The sequence below is a fragment of the Notothenia coriiceps genome, unplaced genomic scaffold, assembly GCF_000735185.1.
Source record: "Notothenia coriiceps isolate Sejong01 unplaced genomic scaffold, NC01 NC01_scaffold00037826, whole genome shotgun sequence".
Classification (NCBI taxonomy): domain Eukaryota; kingdom Metazoa; phylum Chordata; class Actinopteri; order Perciformes; family Nototheniidae; genus Notothenia; species Notothenia coriiceps.
In genome coordinates, this window is record NW_011370527.1 from 1 (window position 1) to 27,164 (window position 27,164).

At 41.7% G+C, this 27,164-nt stretch overlaps 1 protein-coding gene across 2 annotated transcripts in view; it reads right to left on the bottom strand.

Annotated features, from left to right (window-relative positions):
- Positions 1-1,823: 1,823 nt before the first annotated feature.
- tenm4 (teneurin transmembrane protein 4) overlaps positions 1,824-27,164 on the bottom strand; it is a 129,978-nt gene continuing 104,637 nt past the window's right edge. For both annotated transcript variants that reach the window (XM_010797349.1, XM_010797350.1), the window contains 7 exons: positions 24,632-25,509; positions 20,312-20,484; positions 17,340-17,575; positions 13,938-14,234; positions 10,718-12,332; positions 8,141-8,283; positions 1,824-4,820 (listed from right to left, as the gene is read on the bottom strand). In XM_010797349.1, coding sequence (XP_010795651.1) covers positions 4,062-4,820; positions 8,141-8,283; positions 10,718-12,332; positions 13,938-14,234; positions 17,340-17,575; positions 20,312-20,484; positions 24,632-25,509 — 4,101 coding nt within the window. In that variant the 3' untranslated portion in view covers positions 1,824-4,061. The remainder of the gene's footprint in view (positions 4,821-8,140; positions 8,284-10,717; positions 12,333-13,937; positions 14,235-17,339; positions 17,576-20,311; positions 20,485-24,631; positions 25,510-27,164) is intronic.

Consider the following 27,164-nt stretch of genomic DNA (forward strand, 5'->3'; position numbering starts at 1 on the left):
AAAGTAGCACTCGCTGCTCCCTGACTGACAGCACTCTCCACCAATGTCTTAGGATTGCATTGACATATGAGCCAAAAATCACTGCTCTTGTTCAAAACACAAAATGTCCCTTCTCCCATTGAGAAAGTCAGCGATGACAAATCACAAATGAGGTGATAGTAAGCACCTAGTTTACTATAGTAGACGTGTAGTGTAGTATTCATTCATATAGTTACCCGTATCCCTTGTTATGGGTTTGTGCACTGAAGGGTTTGACAGTTCTTTCTGTATTCATTTAAATGCACTTTGTAATGTGTCTGGGTTAAATGTGACCAAAACGTATGATTTTGTTGTTATTACTTGAAAAGTGAAAAAATAGTATTGCTACAGTACTACCTCTTTGTGTTGCATTGGAGCTCTTTAGCTGTTTTTTTGGTATGTGAGGACATTTATTAAGACTGCTATTATTGTATTCAGTAAATGCACTTTGTGATGTGCCTGGTTAAAAAAAAAAAACCTGAATATTTTACTTCTAAAGCAAACAAATGTAATGCTACAACTGTGCACTTTTTTCCAGATTCTGTTAAATGAATGCTAATTTGTTGTGTTTTTATGCACTTTTTGACGTAGGCTACCTTTGTTAGATGAATAATGAATAAAAATTGCATGTTTTTCATCGCAGTAATATGTGTTGGTTTAAAATGTGTCACTACCCGCTTTTTACAGGCCGCTGAATGTCTGTCCCAGCTGAATTTTGTAGTTATAAAATCTGGCCCAACTGAATGTGTAGTTGAATAGCCCTGCCCTAGGTCAACTGCTTAAAGATGTCCCGCCCCATAGCCTATCATGTACAATGTGTTTGAGCGCCAGCCATTTTTTTTTTTAATCACCTTGAATTTCAGGCAGGGCGCGGGGTTCCGTTGGCGGGGCGCAGCGCCCCTCCAAGACAATGGTAGGGGAAACTCTGTAGGCTGCTGTGTATATCGTATTCATACCCCCATACCACTGTTTATTCATCATTCAATTCATTCTATATTTTATTCTGTAGATGTAGATGTACATTACTTTTCACTTTACTGCTTTTTGCACTCCTGGAAGCTAAACTGCATTTCGTTGTTTCAGTACCTGTAATATGTGCAATAACAATAAAGTTGAATCTAATCTTGAGCAGGAACAAATGTATTTACTTAGTAGGCTACATATCTGACATTAACGATTATACACATTTGTGCATTCTTTATAAATGCAAATAAGACCACTGACGGAAGTAGTCTTGAAAAGTAATAAGTGGTTCAGTCTTTTACATGTAGGATTCAACCACCCTTGTATGGATTTGTTTTAAAATGAACAGACACTTGAGTCATTCATGTGTAGTCATATAATAATTGTGGGATTTCTATTGCATCCACTTCATCTCCAGCGAAGAACGTCAACGCAATTTCCGCCATTGCAAACCGAGTCAAGCCGACTCCGAGCTGTCCGACTTCAGGCGAGCTTTTTGAGACCTCCCCCGGCTGCAATCGGCTATTCTCGTCTACTTTCGAGGCGACGCGCAGTTCATCTCAAACAAGCCAATTATGTTACATAACTAAACAAAGGATTCCAATGGAGGCGTTTCGGAGGGGGGGGGGACTTTGGGATTTTAGCCTTTGCCGACCATTTACATGTAGAATAACATAACACACTACAGGAAAGATAAAGCATTATAGGTTTCTTTTATACCAACTAAAGCCATATTTATGAATTCATCTTTAAATTCAATGTCTTTGGGACTTTATGAGGGTCCGCGGGTATGTTAACATTAACTGTGGTAATCAAGTGACAGTAGGATAATCCCTCAGATATTTCTCTGCGTCTTAGTTTGAGATAAAGCTTTGAAAATATATGTTTCTGTAGTATGTAGAATATACAGCATACATAACAAAACACCAAAATTAAACACAAAATATTCCCTTTATTTTTTTTCTACCTTAAGACTACACAGGGTCACTGATGTAGCTCTAAGAGGTATCTACATTTGCATTTTATTTACAGCTTACTTGGATGTCTTCGTATTTACATGATCAAAGAGAAGCGCTAAAAACACAGTGTTGAGAACAAACTAAAACTCAAAATGAGTCCAAAACTTTAGAAAAAGATACAGTCTTATGACGCGACAGTTCTCAGTGCAATATTCCACAATGCAAATATCCTTCATTCATATAATGTTGAACATACATATTTTTTTGGAAACAAAACGTCACTGAATCAACCAGCAGCAGAACAAACAATAACGATGTACTTTGTTTACAGACTGAGACGCTCAATCATGCTCCCACCACCCCGTCCCCTACACACACAAATATTCTGATGGAAAATGATAAGAGAATCATAGTGTGTAGTGGATTGGCATAGTTCAAAAAGTACCAAATTTAAAATCAATGTCACAATTTCCAAAATAGTCTTGATTCCTCTTGAGTAATGACATTTTCCGAATGAGCAGAATTGTCCTTTGCGGTTTCCACTGAGGAGGACACGGACAAATGGGAGCTAGAATGTGTCCATGTGGGTTATTTCCAAGGTTGGCGTGTATGGACGACCTTTAGTCTGTAAACGGGCACTAGTACACCTGCAGGTCTAACGCAGCCAGGGGAGCCAAGTGGAGTCTTATTCCGGAGAATGAAAGCACTCTGGATGCTGACCTGCGGGCAGCCCTTCGGGCAAAGGCAATTTGTTTCTTTCATCTCACCAACAGCACAATGTGAAGCCTCTCCCTCTCAGCAGCTAGTATGTTAGCGTGGTATGTATCACTGATGACAATGGGTAGTCTTTATTTTTAAAAATATTCTCACCCCAAGCTTTACATGATTCGACTTTGTGTTGAGGAATACTGACTTAAGCTCATTCATAAACAAACACTGCCCTTCAAATGCAAATGAAGATCAAATGTAGTCGGTTTCCTGAAACAGACAGTAATTGATTAAACTAAACCACCTTCCATAGTTTATTCCATGTGTTGAAATACCCTTAAGTATTGTTCAAGTACAACAATTAACAATAAAAGGGACAATAGTTCACATTATTTTTTAAATTCACATTTTTTATACTGTTAATTCATATAGCTATTTATAAAACAAAACTAAAATGTAATTCAAACCCATTCCTGTAAAATACCTTTTGTTGTTTAACACAGACATTAATTCCACAGTAGCTTCTTACAGGGATGGCTCTTAGCTATTTTTCATAATCGAGTTGTTTGACCACAGTCAAATAAAAGGGATCAGAGAATAATTTATTCAATGTTTTCCTTTTTTTTCCTATGAAGAAAAAATTCCACTTAAAAAAATAAAATAAACAGAAAATAAAAAGAGTGACCTCGTACCCCTGTGTTGGCCTTACTATAAAATTGAAGCTTGATTAAGCAGTTTACCTTATTTTGTAGTTCATAAAGAAGGCATGGGCATGCACAGTCAGGGAGCTTCAAATGAGTATCAATCGTCCTCTGAAAAAGTACGAGGCATCACACAAATGAAGGTGCTTTGACAAGTTCAGCTGGGGTTTTGATGAAGGGCTCTACCGCCAACAGAAATCTCTCTCATTATTTATGGGTGACTGGGGCTATGAGGGGTTTCAAGTATAAAAAATAAGTGATTAAAAGAGAAGGAATCTCCTTGGCTGAGGCAGAATGGAGCAAGCTTGTGAATAACAATCTGCAAGTCTGGCTGCAGAGTTAGCCGGTGAACATAATGCATTACCAATACTCCTCTCGGGTTTCTTTGAACAGAATCACCAACAGGGACGAGGAAATGGAGTCACAAATATAAGTCACAGACATCGCAAATGTTCATCCTCTAGCAGCCGCACTTGGAGGGCAAAGACTGTTAAAGTATCTTCAAAAGGAGAAGGGCACTCTTCTATTAATACAGTGCAACTGATTGCAACCATGTTTTTTTCCTTTTTTTTCTCTTTTTACAGTATATTAAAAACCAAGTTGAGCACAGTCAAAGGAGAAAAACAAACTGGTGGTCATGTACACAACTGTCTTTGGCAAGAAGTCCCATGTCCTAGATCTGAGACAGTGACTCTGGAGCCTCGTTTTCGTGTCACCTTCGGCCCATTTCGCTCTGTCTCATGAAATGAATGTTGTTGACACTGTCTGCCAGCTCGGGGTACTGGTCCACTGACACCACGTAGTATCCGTCGTAGCCCTGGGCCTTGCCCGAGCCCAGGAGCTGCTGCTTCTCTCCCTCGGTCCAGGTGCGGGACCCCTCCTCTCCGTCCCTCAGTCTCTGGCGCTCCCGGGCCCACGCCTGGGCTACGGACCTCTGCCGGGCCAGCTCCAGCACGCGAGCTTTCTCCTCGTCCACGCTGCTGCCGTAACGCGTGTTCAAACACAGAGCGCCGTACTGCAGCTGGATGTCCGTGATGCGCCTAGTCCTGCCGTTCAGAACAGTGTTGACCTGAGACACGGTCACGTTGACGCCGGTCTCCAGCGTGCGCCGGCCCACCGTCATGCCGATGAGCGACAGGTCTCCCTCCACCGAGCCCAGTTTGATGAAGTAGTGCGTGTCCATCCCGGCGATAGTGAAGTGGAGCTCTTCCAGGTAGAAGGCATCGTTCAGCACTGCTGCCATGCGCCGCCCGTCTTCATTGGCTAAACTGACGATATCTGTGCTGATGCGACCGTCTCGGATAGCGAATTTCACCCCCTTACCGAAGATGGAGCCACCAGAGGCAAAGGTCTTCTTGTCCTCCGTCTGAGGACATCCGGCACTTTTGGCTCTGTAGATCTGACCAAAACGCTCTAGCTTCACAAAGGCCTTCAGCTGCCTCTGAACTTCACACTGAACACCCAGCAAAGACTGCAAAACAAAGAGAACGCGGTTAGTCACGCAGGCCCGCAGCATCTACACACACAGTGAAATGCTTGGTCTGCTAAGCAAGACAAGGATTTGCACAATATCATACAATTGCTTGTAGGAGACGTTCTTCTAGATATTTAATATAACACATTGTAACCTTTATTCAAGGGTGAGGGATTTGAGATGGGAATAACTGGCACTGTCGCTCTGTTTTTCAAAAGATGGATCTATTTTGCTTCATTAACACCTCAAACATTACATTTTCCAAAGCTATGACTATAAACAATTTTTTCTAACAGATATGACTAAGTGAGGTTGATTTGACACCTTTTGTAATATTTACATGTATTACTGTGAAGGAAATGAACAAATAAAAGTGATCCATGTCTAACAAACTGTAAATCACAAGAATAAACAAGTAAGCATCAAATGTTATAAGCAGATTGCATTAAGAACTAGTTTGAGAACGTTTTATCAAGCTGTGGTATAGAAATAAAACAAAAAGGTTTCAACACATTTGTTAACAATAAATTAAAGGGTGTAAAAATAAGGGCTCACAGGTTGTATAGATAGAACACATCACACTGATCCCACATTCTCATTTGATTAAACATCTTTAAAACATGATGTTTTTAAATAATGATGCCAGTGCAACACATATATTATCAACACCAAACAAATCCCTGCTGCTGTAGCACTGTGAATATAGCCAACATAGTCAAGGTAGGGGCAGAGGTGTTTGTTAGCGAGTGCAAATCTTTCTGATCGTTTGTGACAGGCATGATATTTTCAAAAAGGGTGAAATAGCTGCGTTGTGACAGCCATGCTGTGCCAAATATGAAGCAGAAATCTGTTGCTAACTAGTGTGTATATGTATATTTATTTTTATCTTTCCTTTAGGGAATCAACACTTTGTATAGATACCGCATTCCCTTGAGCCAAAATTAATACTTTGTCTTGTGACTTGACAAGAGAAAGCTCCCGGGGAAGGAAAAGAGACATTGAAACGAGGGAAGTGATGTGAAATGGACGCCGGCCAACGCACAGCGAGACAGTCGCCTGAACGCATCTTAGCAGCAATGAAAAGGTTCTCAAACTTTGTTCCTTCTTGCGATCCCTGAAGAGAAGAATCTGTGAGACCAGTCACATCCAAGGTCCTGCTGCCAGATTCTAATTATGTCTCTGCGTTAGAGGGCGGCTACAGGCTGGGGAGTGGGTGGGGCGGGCAAGCGAGGTGCATTCACTGACCTGCATATGTGCCCCGCTCTTTGACGTGACACTGCATCAGATCCTACATGAAGAGGGACAATCTAAGGGGGTGGTGCAGCTGTGCAGAGGGGCCCCTCGGGAGAGATGGCCTGGGGGGACACTTCACACCATGCCACTCCATGTTTGTTTACCGTGCCAACAGTGTGACCCGGTCAGCCGTCCCAGGGGCCGTGGGGGGGGGGGGGGAAGGGGGCAATGTCCTCCACTTTACTGAAACACCCTCATGGGACACACCCAGAGAGGCATCATTCATGTAGTGTGGGGTGCAATCAGCCTCCAGCACAGCCCGAAATGAGAGATCAAGCCTGGTGCAGCAAGAAACCTCATCTGTCTGGCCCCTCACGGCATTTTTCAATCTGTGCACGGATTCAGCAGCATGGCGAAATAGGGGCTTAAATGAAAAGAGATAGAGGAAGGCAGGCAGGCTTCGTGTAAAATGAAATGCCAAGTGTACAGGATGTACCATGTGTAGTTTTAAAGCTATATTCATGCTTCAAAGAACCCTTCATTTAATTAGGCTGGTCTACCCATCTGCGGTGAGGATCAGCGTGGCATTTAAAGGCTCAGATCACCATTTTCCAAGCAGGAATTCTAGATAAGAATATCATGCCTCAGCTCATACACATGGTATAGAAGAATTATCTCAATCTTTCCTTACATATCATTTACAGTATATGCTCCAGGGTATATACTCCCACAAACACGAGGTAAACCTGCAAATAAAGGGTGTTATAAGCCTCAGTTACGTGATTTTTGTTATGTCATGGGTAATTATATACTTAGCTGGGTTGTAGATGAATAATTAGCCTAATGGTATTATGTGTCAAATGAACTTCAGTTTGAGTCACTGAGGGTAAAACATAAGGTTCATTTCATTTATTAGTTATGAAGAGTGCTTCCAAGAAACTCATGGTAAAAATGGAAGCAATCTGTTGCCCTCTCTGAAATTATGGTTAATTACTTTTACTTAAAAGGCTCAATCTGAACCTTCATGACTTTGTTAGCAATTAAAATCTATTAGATAATTGTGAAAAAAAGGCTTGAATTGCATGTTGATAAATGTTTTCTTGGCATTTAAAAATGTTGAATTAATGTGTGAGGTCTGAGGTGAATACTTACATATTTAGAATTGCAACTGCATGTCTAAAAAAACAAGTGTTTCTTTTAATTATTTTTATACGAAACACTATTCCATCATATCTCAGATATTTTAAATTGGAACAGCTAGGGTGTCTGTGGATTAAATTGCATACTCTTTTGCAACTAATTTGTAGACTAGTATCCCAGCTCAGATATACTCAGCAGAGTTTAGGCTCAACACAGAAAAATAAAAAAGGGAAACCAAATGTACCAAAAGTAATGTCACATGAAATAGTTGAGGATTTAAACTTTGAACCATTTACTTGTCTGTGTTTTTAATTCTTATTTTAAATGCCAGTCCAGCAGTGGATACTTTATCAACACAGTCACACATTACTGATTTATCTGTTTGTCATGCCTGGTTGGGGGTGCCTGCTTATTATGGTTGGTTGAACCAGTAGCTTTTAGGCTAACAAATGTTTTATAACAAATACCCACTATGTTAGGGCCGCAGCCAGAGTGTTACTCAACATGAATCTGGCCTCCTGATGGGTGGCATTCACTGTAACCAAACCCAGGACAACAGTGGCCTGTTCAATAATTCAGGTGAGTTGGCGGCAACTTAAAAGGGGCTGATAAACGCGCGAATCAGAGCATGTCTACTACTCTCAGACCTTGGCTAACGGTGTAAGGCTGAGATGAAATCAATGGGCAGTGGTGGAGGGAATGGAGAGTGAATTTCCCTAATGGCATGACAATTACAAGAGCTGTTGAGCCTGACCCCATTCCCCGAGATGAGGACTGGGGGCAGGGGCCCGGCTCACTGGGCTGTGTTCAGGGCCTGATGGCTGGCAGCTCCTCTGGGAGTGTGGCTACACAGAGCATGTCTTCCTGCTAATGATGTTGGAAAGCAGAGTGAGGAGAGGGTGATGTGTGGTAAGGGCGAGAGGTGGGATAGGCTACAGCTTTACCTTACTGCTATCCCACTCCTGTGTCTTGATCTGGGTGCGCACTAACTCGTAGGACGGCTCCATGGCCTCTGTGTTCGGTTTGCGATAGCCGGGGATGACGTTGTATAGTTGGAAGCCGAAGGTCACCAACCAGCTGTTCACATCTGCAGAGGATAGATCAAAACATTAAAGGTTATTATACTCTTTTTCATCAATATATTATAGTTCTCAGTTTTATACAAAACATGACTCTGAAGTGTTTGGCTCGAAATACCAAACAGATCGTGCATTGCAGCATCCCACAATCCCCTCTGTTTCAGCCCTGTTTCAAAAGTGCTGATTCTCTGTCTGTTACTTTAGATGAAAATAAGGAGCCACGCCCCTCTGAGAGATATTTGGTTACAAATAACACAATGGTGCTCGAGGAGGAGATGTAAACGAGATCAAGACAAAAAGAGAGGGGGTATTTTTTCCTGAAACGTTCAGAATCTCTTTACACAGAGGACACACATATTTATGTATAAAAGACATGAGGAAGTGAACTTTATATCAATGATTTACATATACCGCATCTCACTAGGCACAATAATTCTGGCTCTAGAGAAACCATAAAAAAAACTAGGAATTGATTGATTCATTATTAACAGTTGGCATTCTGCGGTCAAGTGGCTGTCTCCTTGAAATACTCGTCCTTCGGCCTGAGCACTTGATTTGTTTGTGAAAGTGGACAAGCGATAATAAACACTCGAGAATGGTGGCAGTGATTCATGTCCACTCCTGCAGGTGCCGCACTAATGACACACAGCTGGGGCCAACAAAAAGCCAAGAGACATCTGAGAGTGTCTGCTATGCTGATAATTATATACTGTAATTTCATGTCATCTCCAAGGCAGCCTTAGACTTAGCACACTAGATATTTTGAAGACTCAGCGGGTTCTTCAGCGATCATTTTTTCCCTAATGAGATGCTGAGGAAAGTGACGTGTCTGGGATTCAAATCCGTGTAATCATCATAATGTGCTTCGTCTAATAGAAGCCACCAGCGCCGTGGTAATAGGTGCTGCTGGAATCCCATGTGATAAGTCGTCATTAATTCTGAAAAATCACAGAGAAGGCTGCAGATATGACTGGAAGGGAAACCTGTTCAATCTGAGCCATGTGTTTCCCGGCCCTTTCTATGTGTTTGTTATGGACAGCAGAATCATTGCTGTGACACTTGGGGGGGAAGTTTGTCACAGATTGGCACTGCCACATTGTTGCACCTGACAAAGCTTTTTTAAATAAGAATTTGTTTGAGGACAATGAAAGGACCCTGATAATTTAATGAAGGGAATGGAAATGTCAGCACCATCAATCACAATTGAGGCAGACCCACTAAAGTATATCTAACAGTCTGCTTAACATTCAAATGCCAGTCAGCCCCTAATGGTGGATTGTGAGGCTGAACGGCTTTCTGTTTGACAGGCGGCTAAATGGCTTTGTTCAGCAGAAAGAAGTAGAGACTTGGACTCCACTTGAACAATAAGTGACTATTTTCCTCTCTGTATCATCTGTAGGAAAATAAAAATAAAAACACATTTGTTGATAGTCAACATACGCATATTGACTAAATATAATGCAGAACGAACATGAGGATTTAATCTCCCATTTGTGAATGAAATCTGGCTGAAGCCGATTGGTTTTACCGTAGTAAAGAGTATTTAAAGACTATCCTTAAAAATGTTGTTTCCCTTCCAGCCAAAGAGGCTGATACAACCAGCCCTGGCTAAGGTTTCTATGGATCTATTGTGCTCCCCTTCTCCACCGGGGTGCTTTCACTGCCATTTACCTCCTCCCTGCCACAAAGCAACACAAAACGATGTGATATTTCTGGGAAGGGACCTGGGTGTTCAACAGCAGAGGGGGCTTTGCCGTACAGCATTGTTCCCTTCGAGCACTTTCAAAGCAATAGCTGCTGGACACACACACACACACACACACACACACACACACACACACACACACACACACACACACACACACACACACACACACACACACACACACACACACACACACACCCTCAGTGTGAGGAAGCTTGTAAAAAGCCTCTAGCACACTGCTTTTCAATTTAATTTTAGCTGGGTCTGTTCTTCCATTTGTGGCTTGTTGTTTAGAATAAAATCCAACAAATTGGACAAAAAAACAACCTAGAATGAGTATTGTTTGCTGAACTGCAAGCAATAGCAATTTCACACATGAATGACTATCCACCCCCTCCACACATGTCATTTTAACACCATAAAAACGTTAAAAGCATCACTGATTGCTAGTAGGACTCACCTGTTACTTGCTAATTACACAACGTTTCTGTAAATAATTAATATACATGTTTTTTTGACATGTTATATTAAGAATTCTTGCTTTTTGGTAAAAAAATTGAAAATGCCTTTAGGTTTGAAAAACTGATATAGTTTTCATCTTGCTATGTTGCAGGGTAGGGCATTTTATATGGATTTAAGACTTTGTAACAAATGTATCATTGTTTACCATCCTCTACAAATCAGGGTTATGAGCATTTTCACGAGTCTATAAACATATATGTGTTAACTGAACTCACCGGTCATGTAGCACTTTATGGCCTTATTGTTGCTGAGAGGATTGTTGTTCTTGAACATGTACAAGTTGAACGGCACAATGTGGTTGCTGTTGAGCCGTTTCCAGATGTCATGGTTAGGTGTTGTCCAGCGGCCGGCGAGGACATCGTAGTCCCGCGTGCCCATGTGGATCAGTCTGCTCAGTGGCTCGTACAGGCCTCCTTGGTAGCCGATAATGAGCTGGAAGCTGTGGTTGGTGTCGAGGTAAACCTCTCCAAACGCTGTGTGGAGGATTTGTTTGATCATGAGGCCTGAGCCACTGAACACAGCCAGAGGTGTGCCTATGTTATCACAAGCTACATAGAACTCATCCCCGCTGCTTAGCTCCATGGCAAACAAGTGTCCCTGTAAGTCGTAGTAGAGCGACGTGATCTCTGAGCTGGAGTGATTGTACATATGGGTGACCCTGGTGGGGCTGGATAGGTCAGCATAGAAGAACTGCAGGTGGTGGCCCGTGCTGCTTCTGCTGGACACCCTCCTGCCCAGGCCATCGTAACGGTATTTGATGTTCCAACCGGCCACTTTGTTGTACACCTTAACCAGCAGGCCCGCTGAGTTGTACTCAAAGTAGTCGTTCCCTCTTTGCTTGAGGAAACCGTCCTCATCCATTCTGTACTGGAAATCTCCCAAGCGAGTGATGCGGTCTCTGATATCATAACGTAGGGGCGTGAGCCGCGCGCTGTTTCCGGGGCTGAGGAGGTGTAAGTTGCCGTTCAAGTCATAGCTGTACCGCCAGAGAGGCTTGTCGTTGATGGAGACCACCTGGAGCTGACCGTCGGCATCATACTCGTATGTGTAGCGTGTGGTGTTGGCGTAAGGCCCGACCTTTAGCTCCTTGGCAACCACTCTACCCATGTTGTCATACTGCACCATCATCCAGTACATGAGCGAGCGAAAGATCTCATACTGGACCTCCTTCACTCGGCCATAGGCATCAAAGTGTTTAGTGTGGGTCATCACTGCTGTGGTGATAATTTGATTGATGTCATAATAGATAACTCCAAATTTGCCGAACTGTTCTGTTTTGCCGGACACATCGTCATAGCGATACAGGTCGATTGGCAGTGGTGTTTCATTAATGACAGCCTGCATGCTAGTGACGCGGAAACTGTTGTCGTAGACATAGTCAAACCTGGCATTGACCATGCCTTCTTCACTGAATCTGAAAATCTGTCTGTCTATCAGCGGGCCGATCTGCCGGTAGCGGATGGTGCAGGTGAAGCCCTCACTCTGCAGGTTGACCGTCTTCAGCATGCCGGCCACCTCGTCGTAGGAGAAACCGATGCGCGTGGTGTCATAGAGGATCTCGAGCAGCTTGGAAAGCTTGCCGTATTTGTAGATGACCCTGCGGCCTGTGCCCAGGTAGGTGGTCTGCAGCAACTGGCCCTCCTCGCTGTAGTCCTGGAGCACTGAAGCGTTACCTTCAGGGGGCCGGTAGGTGTTTCTGTAGTAGCCAATGGAGCGGGAGGTCTCTAGGGTCTGCCGTGCCACGTTGGGCATGGTCACAGAGAATAGTCTGTCGTTCTTGTCAAATTCAAAGATATACTGCCTCTGGCTGTAGAGCAGCAGTACCATGGACTGTAGAAGAGAGGAGGAAACAGTCAGAGCATTATTGGTGGAATTGAAATACAGTAAAAGATTCATTATATTTTGTGTATTTACATTTTTCATAATTAAATTCAAACAGGATATGAGCTCCACTTATTCCAATTACACAAATATTTGGGAATAGTATAAATAAATCATAATACCAAAATGTTACTTTGAATCTATTCCTAACATTACCTACATACTGTGTGCTGTCACTAAATGTAAGTTGGGAATACAAGAAAGTGGGCTGGTATGCCACAAAGGTACAAGAAAATGTTCAAAAGCAATTCCATATTATGCATGCAACTCGGGTTGAGACTGAATCTAATTCCCATCTTGAATGTGGAGTTGTTTTTTATCCCTCTGACATTAAGAATTCTTCCTAAAGCTGGGGTAGGCAGTTTATTTCTGGCATCATGGGGCAAAAGTTCCATAATAACCTTTCAACATTCTCTGATTCAAGTGGTCGGAGAGAAGACTAGACTCCTGCACCTCCTCTTGTCTCTGTTTACGGGCTTTAGAAAATGTAGCCATGACGGGAGAGACCAATCATGCCAAAGGAAATTTCAGAAAGAGGGTGTTCCTATGGGGAAAGCCTGATTCAATGTGGATTATCTTGCAGGAAACATTGCCATTTCAGCAATTGCAAAAACAGCCCTACAATGCAAAGCAATTAGACCAACAGTCTAATATTATAACTAAAGTGTTTCAGAGTGTTGTAAGTGCTAGCTTAAGCATGATGCTAACTGTAGCCAAAGCTTTACCACTCCCACCTCCATTTTCTTGATCTCATGAATGCTTTGCTAATGTTGAATTACAGCATGTCATTTCTAAGGGTTGTACAGGCCCAATGGTTTATAGCCTTAGGACAAAGAGGGCTGAGCTGCAGGATAAAGGCTGTATTTTCACTTATTTCCCTTCGCCTCTACAGCAAGTGCCTACCCTGTAGTAACACTCGAAATATACAATGCTAAAAGGTTATTGTGGAATTTTGCCCATTGCCAAAAATAAACTGCCTCCCCCAGCTTTAAGAGATGAACAAGCTGCTCCGGCAAAATCCATTAGCACCTATCTTGGACCAATAAATAATATCTTTGAATCAGTTCTAAAGCTGTCACAACAAGCTGGGAGTATCTCAGCACTTAGAGGTTGCTGAAACTATTAACAAGATGATTGGCTTCCATTTTCACGTTACATCTAAGATGCAGTGCAGCATCTCTTCACCTTCTCATCAACAATCTTTCCTTCAATTACAGTAGTTAGAAGGAAGTGACATTTTACCGTGTTCTTCTCATCAGAGCTATTTTAGGTTGAGCTCTGCTGCCAGACTGTGGTAACAAAGTACAACATCTGTGGTTCAGCAGACAGGTTTTAATTACATTTTTGCTGATAACTGTGCTGGAGTCTGATAATGCTGCACAAACACTGCTGGAGTTTTAGAAGTTAACTTTGAACTCCTGTTGAAAATCCACCGTTGAAGTTCTTACACAAACACACCTACAGAATTTATCTGTACGACATTTTCCAACTGTTTTATATTACATTTTTATCTCCAAACCATTTAATCATTACTGCAGCACTAAGAAAACGCACCTTCTCAAGGTAAGTGTAAGTCCATGATTTTCCATCAGCGAATATCTGGGAGGTGATTCTTCCATTCTGGTCATACTCCATGCGTACAGACATGGTTCCTCTTTGGATACCTGCCACATGCCCTCCAGGTGAATAGGTCACATTGACTCCATTCAGACGACTGCTTGGCGCCCAGAGAGTGGGCCGGCCAGCCTGGTCGTAATGGATCCGTAATGTAAACTTTCTGTGGTCATCGTAAACCTTTTCGGTCCTGGTGATTCGATCGAAGTCCAAAGAAAGTAGGTTCCTGTTATGAACCTATAGGAAAGAAAGCAGGAAGTTAGAAACAGTACATTCGACCACAGCAGCTCAATCAGGCGGGAATAAACATGTTTGGAAGTTTGAAATGATTGATAGGAATTGTTGCACTTCTGAGGTGAAACCTTTAGAGGAAAGCTATAATCATAATGTAATTATTTTATATTCTTCTTTTCACAGCTTTTAATTACAATGGAGGAGCTGTATCTCAGGGCTGCAGGAGCCATTGAAGTGATGAAATTATAATAATTACCATATTTCTTTGTTTGTGCAAAAGAATTCTGTTGAGTCTAAGTGGGAGTATGCCTATTCATGCAAGAAACATTAGGGCCACATTGATCATTGAATTCATTTCCAGTGCTTACTGAAAAGAATTACCAGGCACACATGACTAGCCATTTCCGTAAATTGGAAAAGAGGAGACAAAAATCAATTATTCTCCTATGTGACTCAGAACATTGTTTCTTCTTTTGAATGTGTGAGGCAGACAGTGACTCTTGGCTTCTCTGTGATCAGAGCAGAAAGACACCTCTCGGAAGAGTTAAGCCTTAAAACCATGTCCAGGTCAACAGAGATGAACTCGCTGCCAGTCAGCTCCTGTGCTGCAGCCACAAAGATCCCCAAACAGCCCGACCAATACACTTCTCAGTCAGCAACCTCTGTGAGCAGAAGCTACAGAGGAGAAAGGAATCAAATCATCAGGAGAAAAGGGCCTTAGATGCAGGTCAGAATACATGCCCACACAAACCACTGATTTAAAAACCATCTGGAAGATGGACATGGATCTTTGGTATTAAATAAAACTAGCCCTCAATTTATTCAGATTATTTTTCTTACTGTAAATAGTTTCTCTTCAGATGTCTTACAGTTTGGCTTGGTAAAACACTTGGCAAAGAAAACTGCTTCTGGCAAATGTCCAACAGAGCCGGTCGCAGGGGGCTTGCTTTTTATCTTACAAAGAAAAACATGCTAAGGCCTCTCATCTGTGAAGGGACGATTACACCATAGGCAATTAATGTCACTGATCCCTTTTTGAGAGGATTACTTTACACTAAAAGCAGTGGTAATTTGAGAATAGGGGGGCTGGGGAACACATTTGTTATGTTCTTATCTACTCTTACTGTTATAACATGTGCATACCAGACGCCACTGGCAAAAATTACATTTGGACAGCATTTAGATTTACCGCCAAGGTTGTTAAAGATAAGTGACTTGATATCAAAGACTGAGACCCCTCCTGCTCCCGCATTGGTAGAATTGTTTCAGACCACTTCATAGGTAGCAGAGGCCAGAATTCTTTCCAACACAATTTTATTTGGATTGCCAACAAGATATAAGGTACAAGAAGAGATCAAGTTCTTCGTGCCAGGATTTGTTTCACCGAAGACTCAACAGGGTGTAAAAAACTCGTAGAGCCGAGATCCCAAGATCCCATGAGAATGGAAACTCACTCAAGAGGAATTATTTTAAATTGGACATTGCCTCTAAAGGGTATTCTCAAAGTAAGTTGCTGTCAGAAGAGAAACTTCTGTACATTAGACCGACAACGTTCAATTTCAAGCTGTTTTTAACATGAAACACTGCAATATCAATGACTTTTGTGTCAAATGAAAAAAATGTATCTGTTGTTTCACAAGTAAAAATGCCTTTCATTAGTTCACATGTTTAATTCAAAACGCACTCTCTCTTCCTCAATAGAATGTTTATTCTCGAACTGCAATCAAAGACAACACATTTTGGTATTTTTATTTATTTCCATCTGGTATCTCTTTTGAACAAACTCTATGATGATACCAAAATGCTAAAACAGAGATTTCAGCTTTGATTCTCTTATGAAATCAAAATTAAAGGGGTTGAAGATGCTTCCTATGGCAGAGTTGTAGCCACAAGGGTGCTCTCATTGCTGTATATTTACAAGGTACTCAGTTTGAGAGCAGGGTTTGTTTCTTTGGAGAGAGAAAGGTCTGTAGCGTTTCGGCAAACATAAATCATGACGGTGGTTGGGAGGGGCTGATCAGCATCAATGAGCCATTTAGCCTTAAGACATGAGAAGCACAATGCAACAAAAACTTGTAGTTCCACAGTGAAACAAATACAGTCTGAGACACACAGGAAGAAAAAGAAAAGCCACAACCCAAACACTTTTGCTTTCTCTCTGTCATCTTCTCTTATTCCTAGCACAACAAAGATCTGTGAAGTCACACTGCCTCTCGTGTTTCTTTTCTCATGCATCTCTGTGCCCCCCCCCCCATCCCCGACACAATGCCACACACTCATCCACCCACCCACGTAATATCACTTGACATGCCACTCAAGGTCGCTCAATGATTCCAGCTCTGTTCATCCCCTCTGTTCTTGCCATTAGGCTGCTCCCATTTCCTATCTCACCCCTGGGGCCATTGTCTGTAACAAACATTAGAAGCTTTCACTTCCAAAGGGACGGCGGGCCATTAAATGAACAGCCAACGACAGACAAAGTGGCACCCCCCTTCATTAGCTGTGTCGCCTTACAGAGACTGTGAAAAGACAACTTAAGCAATGTTTATTTTATTTGTTGTACGAATCTGAGAAAAAGCCAATAAATTAGGGTACATTTTGTTCTAGGTGCTCTTTGTTCCTAATAATGTCTAGTGGGTCATTCTAGATGCTTTATGATTTATTCTTGGATGTAGAATTCTTCATGAAAAAAATACTTGTTGATATTATGTGAGGGAGTGTTTCAGCTCTGCAAAGTTAGCTCACATTTCATTCCAGCAAAGGTGGAGCCAGGTCATTTATTTTTTTCTCAACATGACCCAGGTCTGGCCTCTAGGCTTTTTGACACAGTGCTAATGTTCGCCTGAACCTAGCCTTCAAACTGTGTTCCAGTGAACATGGCTGCCATTCGTTAGCATACACCTACGACTCACACTGAGTAATGCAGAGGGTTTTCAGTCAGGGCTACATTTCACAGTATGTGGAGACATGTGAAGGAAGAGGGTGAAATCCAAGGCCATTTTGAGCGAGATAGAATTTCTCCTCTCAGCCAGCCATCCTTATCACATTGTGGTTTTTTTTTTGTGTGTGTGTGAGCATGAGTCACTCCTTGCAAGGCGGCAAGCTTACCCTTAATCTGCGGCCATACACAGTGACCTGGCCACGAGCCTGCTCCTTCCTCTGCCTCCACTCCACCAGGTTGAGGCCATTGTCGAGGGCCAGTGTTACGTTCCTCTTGCTCACTGTTGGATTGACGGTGCCGGACAGCGAGTGGGGCTCTGTGTGCAGCGACACCTCCATACCATTGGCCAACACCAGCCGCAGCGAGCCATCCAGACCAATGTAATAGCTGTTCCGGACTTGATCTGAGGATGTAGAGATAGGTGGAAACGATTAGGATTAGAAAAAAACAACAAAAAAAACCAATCAGTGCTTCTTGAAGCTGATGTAAGAGGACTACATCTAATATTCATCTCAGCAAGACACAAACATAATGACCTAAAAACGCTGCTCAGCAAAAAGAAAGCCTTTAGCAGCAGTATTTAACTGAACCACTGCGATAATCTTGGGTCTGTGACAACAAAGATCAATAGTGAGATGTTTCACAGCGCCAGTAAAGTAAAGTTTTACAGCTGTTGCAGCAGCCTCGAGGATATGGGGAAATGAAAACTATCAAAGCTGCTGGCTTGCCTGTGGCCACAGAGAAAGGAGGGTGAACACACATACAGTACACACACACACACACGCCCACGCACACACACACACGCCCACGCACACACACACACGCCCACGCACACACGTGGGATAAATCTGAGCCTGTCTGTTACTGTCCCCTAGGTGACGATAGCCTGTGTTGCAGCTCCAGACCAGTGACTAATGTTTTCACTGAGCATCTCATGTACATTCATAAGAGAATGACTCCTTCTAGCCTCCTGTCAGTCGACTGACAGCGACCGGGATGAATATTATTCTCATTAAAAACTGTGGAAAAATAATGGCTTGTCAAACACTACATTAATTAGTTGACTTCATTTAACAGAAAGAAGCATGTGACATGTCAGGTTTAAAAATGTCTTGATTTTGTACAGCAAACAATATAATAAACAGCCCGTGAGAAGATTAGAGTTTAGTATTTTTTTTATAGGATGTGTTGTGCTGCTGAGGCAAGAGAAATGGGCAGAGGAGGCAGGGCGGACCTTGCACTGGCTCTTACCTCGCTAAATCATACAGACACTTCAGGGGTTGACCAGCAGTCTCTGGGGCCGACCCTACCAAAAGGGGGCCACTAAGACCAGATGAAGCTGGAAATACTGCTGAATTGGACAGTTTACAGGAATGCATGCAAACAGTTCGGAATGGGAGGGATTTACCTTTACACTGACACTAAAGGGGCTTTGGATTGCTTTAAACCAAACTAATAATGCAGCAGTACACCTGATGCTAGGGCTCAACATTTTGAGTTATCAATAAGGATGTTGAACTGTAAGATCACAATGAGCCTATTTGGTTAATACAATTAGCTAATAAAGCAACAGTTAGTTATAATTAGCTCATAAAAGGTCATTTTTAAAGACAATTACACTATAACTTCTTAGAATATTTAAGTAATCAGATACATATAATGACAATGTGATTAACAACCATGAGGTGTGTTGAAGCGCACAAAGAAAAGGACAAAAACAACCAGATGAGCAGAAAGGAATCATGAAGGCAGTGCATTCATGTGTTATGTGATCACCCAGTTGCAGGGCTTACAAAGCAGACAATAGTGAATTAATTAACAGCAGAGTTCCTGGCGCCGCTCCTCTCACCAGCAGATGTCTAGGACAAGGTCACAACGCGGAGGTGACCACTCCATTGAGCAACGGTGAGAAACCAGAGATTGTCATCTCCTGTTTCGGTTTTGCAGTGAGTCAGTGAGTGGAGCACACTTTTAAATGTTGAATCAAATGTTAGAGGGGGAAAAGGTGTAGGTGGCGCAGCACTTTGAGGAATGAAGGTAGAAAAGTTCAAAGCTATCAACGGGTACAAAACATGATATTGGAATCTATAAATGTTTAAGACAAATCAGGTGAACTAAGACACAACGTTAGTCCACCCTCTGCCTGCTTCTCTCTTATTCAACCTGGAACATTTTGTATGGGCCCCCAGCATTGTGCCTTATGAAATGTGTGTCATGACAGAAAGTCAATATATAGTGTGTTTCCATTTGATTAAATGAAAGTCGCACTATAATAGATCAAATAAATGAAATCTGTCAAGTAGGGTTGCCTTTGACCAAATATCTTTTTAGTAAACCAGTAGTCGACAATTACTACTGGTTTACTTTATGATAAATAATGTTAATCATTTTATTGGCTTTACTGGTTTTGGTTTCAAGGTTGAGAAAATACGTTATGAGTAACATCTTGGCACAAATGTATAGGTGCATTAAGCCCTGATCATGAATTTGAAACTTTAAATAAATGTTTTCTGAGGTCAGAATTATTCTATATTATCTATCTAAATATAAGGATATTAGGCTAGGGCTGACTCACTGTCACTCACTGCTGCTTTTTCCTTCAATCCCATTCACTTGAAACTTGTTGTCAGATGAGCTCCGTGTCAATTAAGCCGGCTGAGATGTGGAAGGCACATTTTTGCTTGCACAGTTTTCCTTTCACCTTCTCATGGTCGTCCTTTACACGCTCTGAATGATCCCACACTTTGCATTTCTGCCCGACACATGAACCAGGCGCAGCTCCCCAATAAAGTGTGAGGTGTTTTCCGGCTGACGACAAAATACAAAAAAGTTGTTTTCTGAAACTAATGAGAAATTGGTTGACTAAGACTTTTTTAGCCGGCAAAGGTTCAGTTCACTTTTAGTGGTCCAACCCTAGAGTCGAGACATGCTGTTGTGGTTATTTAAGATAGCACAGGGACAGTTTTTTGTTGGACCGACACACCTTCTGAGTCAAGAATAGTTGATATATATTACCAATGAATGAATAATAACTTTATAGAGAGGTATCTGACTGAGAATGTGGTTTTGGCACTTTGTTTAACACAAAATACCTTTAAGTTACCGGTTCCATTTGTGAACTACAGTAAAAGACACTTACCCTGCATGAGTGTGTAGAAGGTGCCGGAGGCTGACAGGTTGGTGGTGATGGTGATATCTTCTTTGTTGGAGCCTTCTGTCTGGATGCGGATGGAGCTGTCGGAGTCTGTGCGGTAGCTGCTCACTCGGCCCGTGGGGTAAGTGACATTAGTCAGACGCCCGTAAATGTCATACCTACAAAGAAACACATTAATGTGAGCCAGAGAAGGCAAAGGGAGGGCATGTTGTTTGTGACTGTGTATAAACAGTCACTGCAGCAGAATCATAAACAGGGCTGTCATGAGACATTTTCTGAGCCTTGTTGAGACCTTTTAAATCATAAGGAAGCAATCAGCTGCAGGTAGGGTAAGCATACAGTACATGCATGCAGCAACATAAATGTGACTAATGTTGAGTTGCTTTCAAGGATATACTGTCTCAGTGGCAATTACAAGTAGGAAATGGGTGTCCAATATTTTCCTCTTTATGTCACAAATTGTAGAAATGTGTCAACACAGGCAGTAAACACTGCAGTCAAATCTTCAATGGTGGCAGTCTGAGGTAATAAAACTCAGAACCATCAGCTTTAATCACTGAAGCACAACCAACACAACTTCTAAAATGTGAGCAAAGTCCACAGCAGTTAGCGTTTCATGAATAAAAAGTAGGTGCACCAACAAGCGAAACAACCTTTTTAGCTTTTGCTTGAGGATGGGAATGTGCCATCAATACAAATGCTTCTCAGTTTGTAAATAACTTTCAAATGCTGGAAGCACATTTAAAAAAAAACCTGAACCTTTGACAAGGAAAAACTGTCATGGCCAAGATGAGAAAGCACACACCTTTTCACATTTGGAATTGTGTTTATTAGTTTAAAAGATTAGGGATATCACCCTAATCTCATTATACAGTCTATGAAATAGGAGCAGTGAGGTGAGACTCCTCCAAGAGATGCAGCATCTCCCCTGCCTACAAATCAGTCAGTTCATCACATACAGGAACATGAGTGGCCAGATTGTTTCATTTCGCTCAGAGAGCACATCAGCATAGAACAATTTGAAATCTTTCAGATTGCCAGTGTTCCAGAATAGGTGTGAGTGAACGGTACATTACTTAAAATGAAGACTTTTATCTGCGCACTGAATACAGATTGGAAAGCCCTCTTCAATGTTGCTGCCTGCCATAATAAAGCCTCTAATAAATGAGACGGCGGGTGCTGGTTTACGGATATTTCCTCAGCGCTGCCATCTCAAATATCCAATATGGAAAGGAAGAGTGGGAGAGGAATCATCTCCTAGAGATAAATGTTATCTGATCTCAACTGCACTAGGGACCGGGACTCATAGATGCATTACAACCCAAAGTCTTACCACTTTAGGAAATACTAAATAGCAGAGTAATTCATATCTTAAACGTTTGATTTCTTCTGATATTGCTTATATTTTATCAAGCAAGATATTCTCCCTGTGTTCATCTCACAGAAGTTGCACATTATCTGTGCTGAACCACTTTTAACTGTTCACTTCATTGGACAAAGAGTTCGCTCTTGTTTTCCTTAACCTCTGCACAAAAGACAGAGTCCACAAGACAGAAATTTCATTCCAGAGCGACGCTGCCATCCCCAGTTTGATCACTGACCCAAACTCTCTCTGTCTCAATTAGGCCCTAGAGCTAGAGCAATTCCTCGGGCATCACCGCTGAGCTCTAATGGCTCTGGCCTGCTTCAACTCAGCTGCCTATTAGCTTGCTTTCTCTGTACAAGAGGGGCATGCAGGGGCAGGCTACTCAGCAGAAGGAGAGGACTGCTTTCCAACTGGATGGCCACAAGTCCATTCAGATTGCATCACCTCAGTGTCACATGCTAGCTCTATGACCTTTCACGCTGGGGCCCAACAATAGCCCGGACTCTTCATATCAGCGTCGCCTCTGGCAAACCTAGCTTCAGTCTAACGCTGAATTCTTCCTCTTGCTGCGTGAGAATTTCAAAACACATGTGGCTAATGACTGTACAAATGAAATAAGGGCAACAGCCTTGTGATTGATTCAAAACAACTTGTTTTACATGATTTAGCTGCTACAATTGATGTATAATCAAGCCAAGAATATTTGCTTGGACCCAGCGACTACAGTAGATGCATTACTGGCCTGTTAATTAGAGGGCCAAGAGAATAATTAGGCATCCTTCAGAATTCTGCATGATTTACTAGATTTACGGCATGCCTCAAGCATGAGCACTTATCATACAACAAAAACATTAGGAGGTCAGCGGAGCATCTGCGTATACAGTAAGCGACAGAGAAAATGAGGTTGCCAAGGGTTACAGCAGAAAGACATTATAGCAGCGGTCTTTCTTTCACAAGACAGTCCCTTTGTGTTTAGTTTCTGCATTCAGCATAATTGATTTTACCGTATAGGCTGCAGGACGTAAGTACATATTCATTAATATTGGTAAAAATGTTTAGCAGTGCACTTTGCTTAGCAGAGATGAATGCTCATTCTGATGATGGCAAATTAAGGTTTATCCCCTCAGGTATGGGGTGACCTTCAATGCTTCTTATTGAAGAAAAACCAACACTCTTTATTGGGTTTAATTTAAACATGGATGATGCTCATACTGTAGGTAACATGATGTCATTGTTTCATTCGAAAGAGAGAAACAGGAATAATTCCTTTTCTTTATTTTAACGTTAGATAGTTCTAAATAAAATATGCATGTTTTTGAGATAGCGTAGGTTGTAATGCCGTCATGTGCGTCTGTTGTTGGTACAATAATTTAGCAGTAAATGGAGGAAACAAGCCTCTAGCAATACATTGCATTTACTACCGGCTAAAATACCACGCAGTGTTTCATATTTACAACATTTAAAATACATACTTTAGTTCTTTCATTACAGATCTTGATGATGATAGTACCATTTTAGAATGATATGTATGCACATTATCCCTATTTCTAAAAGTTCTTTGATGTTACTAAATACAATTCAAACAGCTTGCAAATGCTGAAATTGTTTTGGTCCTTAGGTATAGGTAAGGTTGGTGAGGAATTTAGGAAATCCTGAACACCCATAATTTGTATTTCATCTTTAAAAAAGCTTTTGAAGGCTGGACATCTTGGAAGCTAAGAGTATGGGACAGTATTATTTGTACTGTACTGCACAACAGTCTTGCATTGTGCTTTGAACAGCCTAGATTCCAGTTTCCTAGATTTCGTGCTTTGCTTGACCTCCCTAGGTTGTGGCTCTAGACTCTTTTTACAGACCTTTAGTTTTTGTGTATATTTAATTCATCCTAGGGATTGACATGCTGATTATCTATCAGCTGGCAGTGTGTTTTATGTTTGTTATTTTGTCCCATCTATTTGTTCATTTTGTCTTGTAAAAAAGGAAATAAATCATAAATAAAATATGTTTGTCTTTTCTCTAAATAAGGCAACTTTACTTTGAGTCTATTCTTAACCCTGATACTAACATCAGACATTTCACAGGAAGTCAAAGAGAAATAATTCAGAATACCAACCACCCACTTGGTTTGTCGAAGCCGTAGGCAATTCCCTGTACTCTGAGAAATGCCTATGCAACCGTCTCCGGGGGACGACCAAATCAAACACAGGTGATAAATGTCTGCTCAGATTAAACAGAGCGCCGGATTATGTGTCAGAGTGTTATATTCCTCAAGCGAGGATGTCTGACCAGATGAATCACACTTTTTGGAATGACATCCAGTTAGCACAGTATCCCTGGGTACAGTATATTAAGCGAAGGGGCAGATTGCTCCATAGAAACCACAAGAACATGAAATCCTATGTCTTCGGTTGTTCTCTCACAATAAGTGGTGTGCCTCAATCAATTACTACCTCTGGCAATTCTATTATGCCTATATTGCCGGGCCTTGTCACAGTCCTACGGGTAAATGTGCCTTCCAGCAGATATATGTTGTTCCAGTGCCTAACAACTCCAAACAAGCAATGGTCTGCAGTCTGTCACTGCAAGCATGGGTGCAGATGAGTAACACATCATCCAGTAATCCTATTTGCTATGAGAACAGCAAATAGGATTACACCAATATTTCCACATGCCTTGTATTGTAAGTGAAATAGACATAAGAAGGTAGATCATGTGCCCAAATACCAAACTCAGATGTCAAAAAGCACTTCAACTCTAAATATACACTCAAACCTACCATACATATAGAGACAGATTTCTGTTCAGATATTACAACTCTATATTGAATTTAACAGATCTATTAAGTTGCTCTGTGGGGTGAATCTATTATCAGCTCAACTGGCAACCAGACTCTCAAAAGATTATTACAGTGTTTTACAATGTTTCTTAATATTACTTACTCAAAGAAAGTTGTCCATCCATTTTCATTCGTCTTAGTTGCAAGGAGTCCTGAGCTTCCGTGGTAGGTCATCACAGCCAGCTCTTGACCCTGTGCAGCCACTGATTTAAGGGCATTGTTTGTGCCAATGGTGAACCAGAATGTCTGCCCATCGGGGGCCATCAGCCACAGAGGCATGCCCGTCGTGTCTCGCCGAATGTTCACTATGTTTTTATTCTTGTCAGTAATGCTACTCAGATCTCCTGCGCCTGTGTAGGTCAGATTGTAGAGGTGGTCTCCTGTTGTCAGACTTTGAGTGAAAATGTGGCTGCCGTTGGAGTCGAACAGATAAAGTTCATCGTGAATGGGAGAGGACACTTCATACATGCCGAGGGGATTCAGATAGGGCTTGTTTTTGCGCACAAAGCGGATACGGATGTTGCCCAGATCTGCAATGTATAGCTCTCCATCCGGACACACCGCGAGAGACGACGGTGCATTCAGCTTAGCATCCTTGGCATAGCCTTCGTCTCCAAAGTAACAGTCACAGTTGGCATCATTCTTGCAGTCACAGCCACTCGGTGCCCCTGCAACCAGAGAGATCTCTCCATTGGTGGACACTTGTCGTACTCTGTTTATTTTCTTTTCATCTGACTCAGCGATGTACAAAACACCAGTGTGGGACACTGCTAGGGCATTGGCAGACTCCAGGGTGGCATGTATGGCCACTTTACTCAGGAGGAAATGGTCAATACCAGGCACTTGGCAGTGCATGGGCCGGCCTGCAACAATACGAACTTGATGGTTTTCTGAGATCTGGAGTACTACATTGTTGTCCAGGACGAACAGGGAGTTGTCCATGGGACTCACTGCCAGGTCTGTGGGCCACTCAAGACGCACCTAAGAGCAAGAAAACACAACAAGAGTATCAGCTTTAGGTCAGAAAAACAGAACACTCTTATTGATCCACACAGTTTTCACTTTATCAGACATAACAGTCCCTTGAGGGAACAATCATTGAAAAGTGCTTACAAAAAAGATAGGCTGCTGTGGAAAAGGTGGGCTATCTCATAGCTTACGCTGGAAGCAAAAACATTATTTGAAACGATTTTATTATCTGATAAGGAGGAAAACAGCAGCTGTTAAAAGGGGAGCACAAAACATAATTTTAAGATCAAAGATGATAGCAGTGGTGCTGAGGGAGCGCATCACAGGAAGAGATCTATCAAAACATCAGATTAACCTATAAAAATCACACCGTAACTGATGGTGAGAACTCTGTACACACAGGACTGTATCTTTTACCTCCACCCTGTCACTACTTTTCCTTTGCTCTGGGTTATTCATTTTGTGATGACAAGAGATAGCATGAGTCCTTGAAAAGAAAGTGGAGCACACTTACCAAATGAAAGTACATCCTGCCTTTGGCCTCTTAAATTATGACCTATTGTTACAGTATGCTAACAATCTATCGGGCTTTTAACAAATTGAAATGATTGGATTCATCCAATTTACCGGCCTCCCTCTCTCTTATGATCGCAGGGGACCCCTTGGGAACATAATATGAAGTGCCATATTTCAATAGAAGCCTTGAGGCACAAACAAAGGCAGGTTCAGATTTGGCAAGCCATTAAAAAAGAGCGGCCTTAGCATTGTTTTGGATACTTTGTACTAGAAGTGGGTGATGTGAAGGTGAATGAATGTTACTGTGGTTAACTCATTTGTCATAATGACCTGGAAATGCAACTACAGGGAACTGGGAAATCTCCTGAGCATCATGTTATGTGTACTTTGAGGATCATATTATACTCTTAAAATAAACAAAAGTTGTATGAGTAGTAGTCTTTAAACAATTTCCCAAAGTGTGATCAATAAAGTACCATCTTATCTTATCTTAAAGAAATAGACAAATGCAACATGCTGAGTTCATCTGTGAGGACAATAGAGATGTTATCTACCTACTGTGGTTAAATAATACATTCTTTCTTTCTTTCTCTTTTTTATTAAGCTTTGTTATGTATTTGATTAGGCTGTACTTCTTGGAAAACAAAGTAATAGCAAAAAAAAGCTAAACAATAAATCCACCAAAAGCCTTTAAAAAAAAAAAGGAAGGTTTCTTACTTGCAAATTCAAGAGCTTGAGGATTACAAGGCCTTGAGAAAAAAATGTTTTCATTGAATAATTTGGGAAAACAGCCAAGGCTGACTCATTACATTTAACTTATTTTGACATGCTACTCTGCATTACATGGCACGAAACACAGGGGTCATAAAATACAAAATATTAAATTCAGTAAAGCACATAACAGCAGGTTGCTAACAGCCAAACGCTTTCATGCCATATATTGTCTTTTATTTATCTGTTTTGGGCACATATCCCTAAATATTTCATCTGAATATGACAAATGTTTCTCTGAAGGGGATTATTTAACTCCTGGCATTGGTCATATTTTTGAATCCCTGACACTCTTTACCAGAATAGTAGTTGACCACTTTCAATAAAAAAAACGATTTGAGCATCACACACAGCTCGAAACCCATAAACCTCCCATCCTC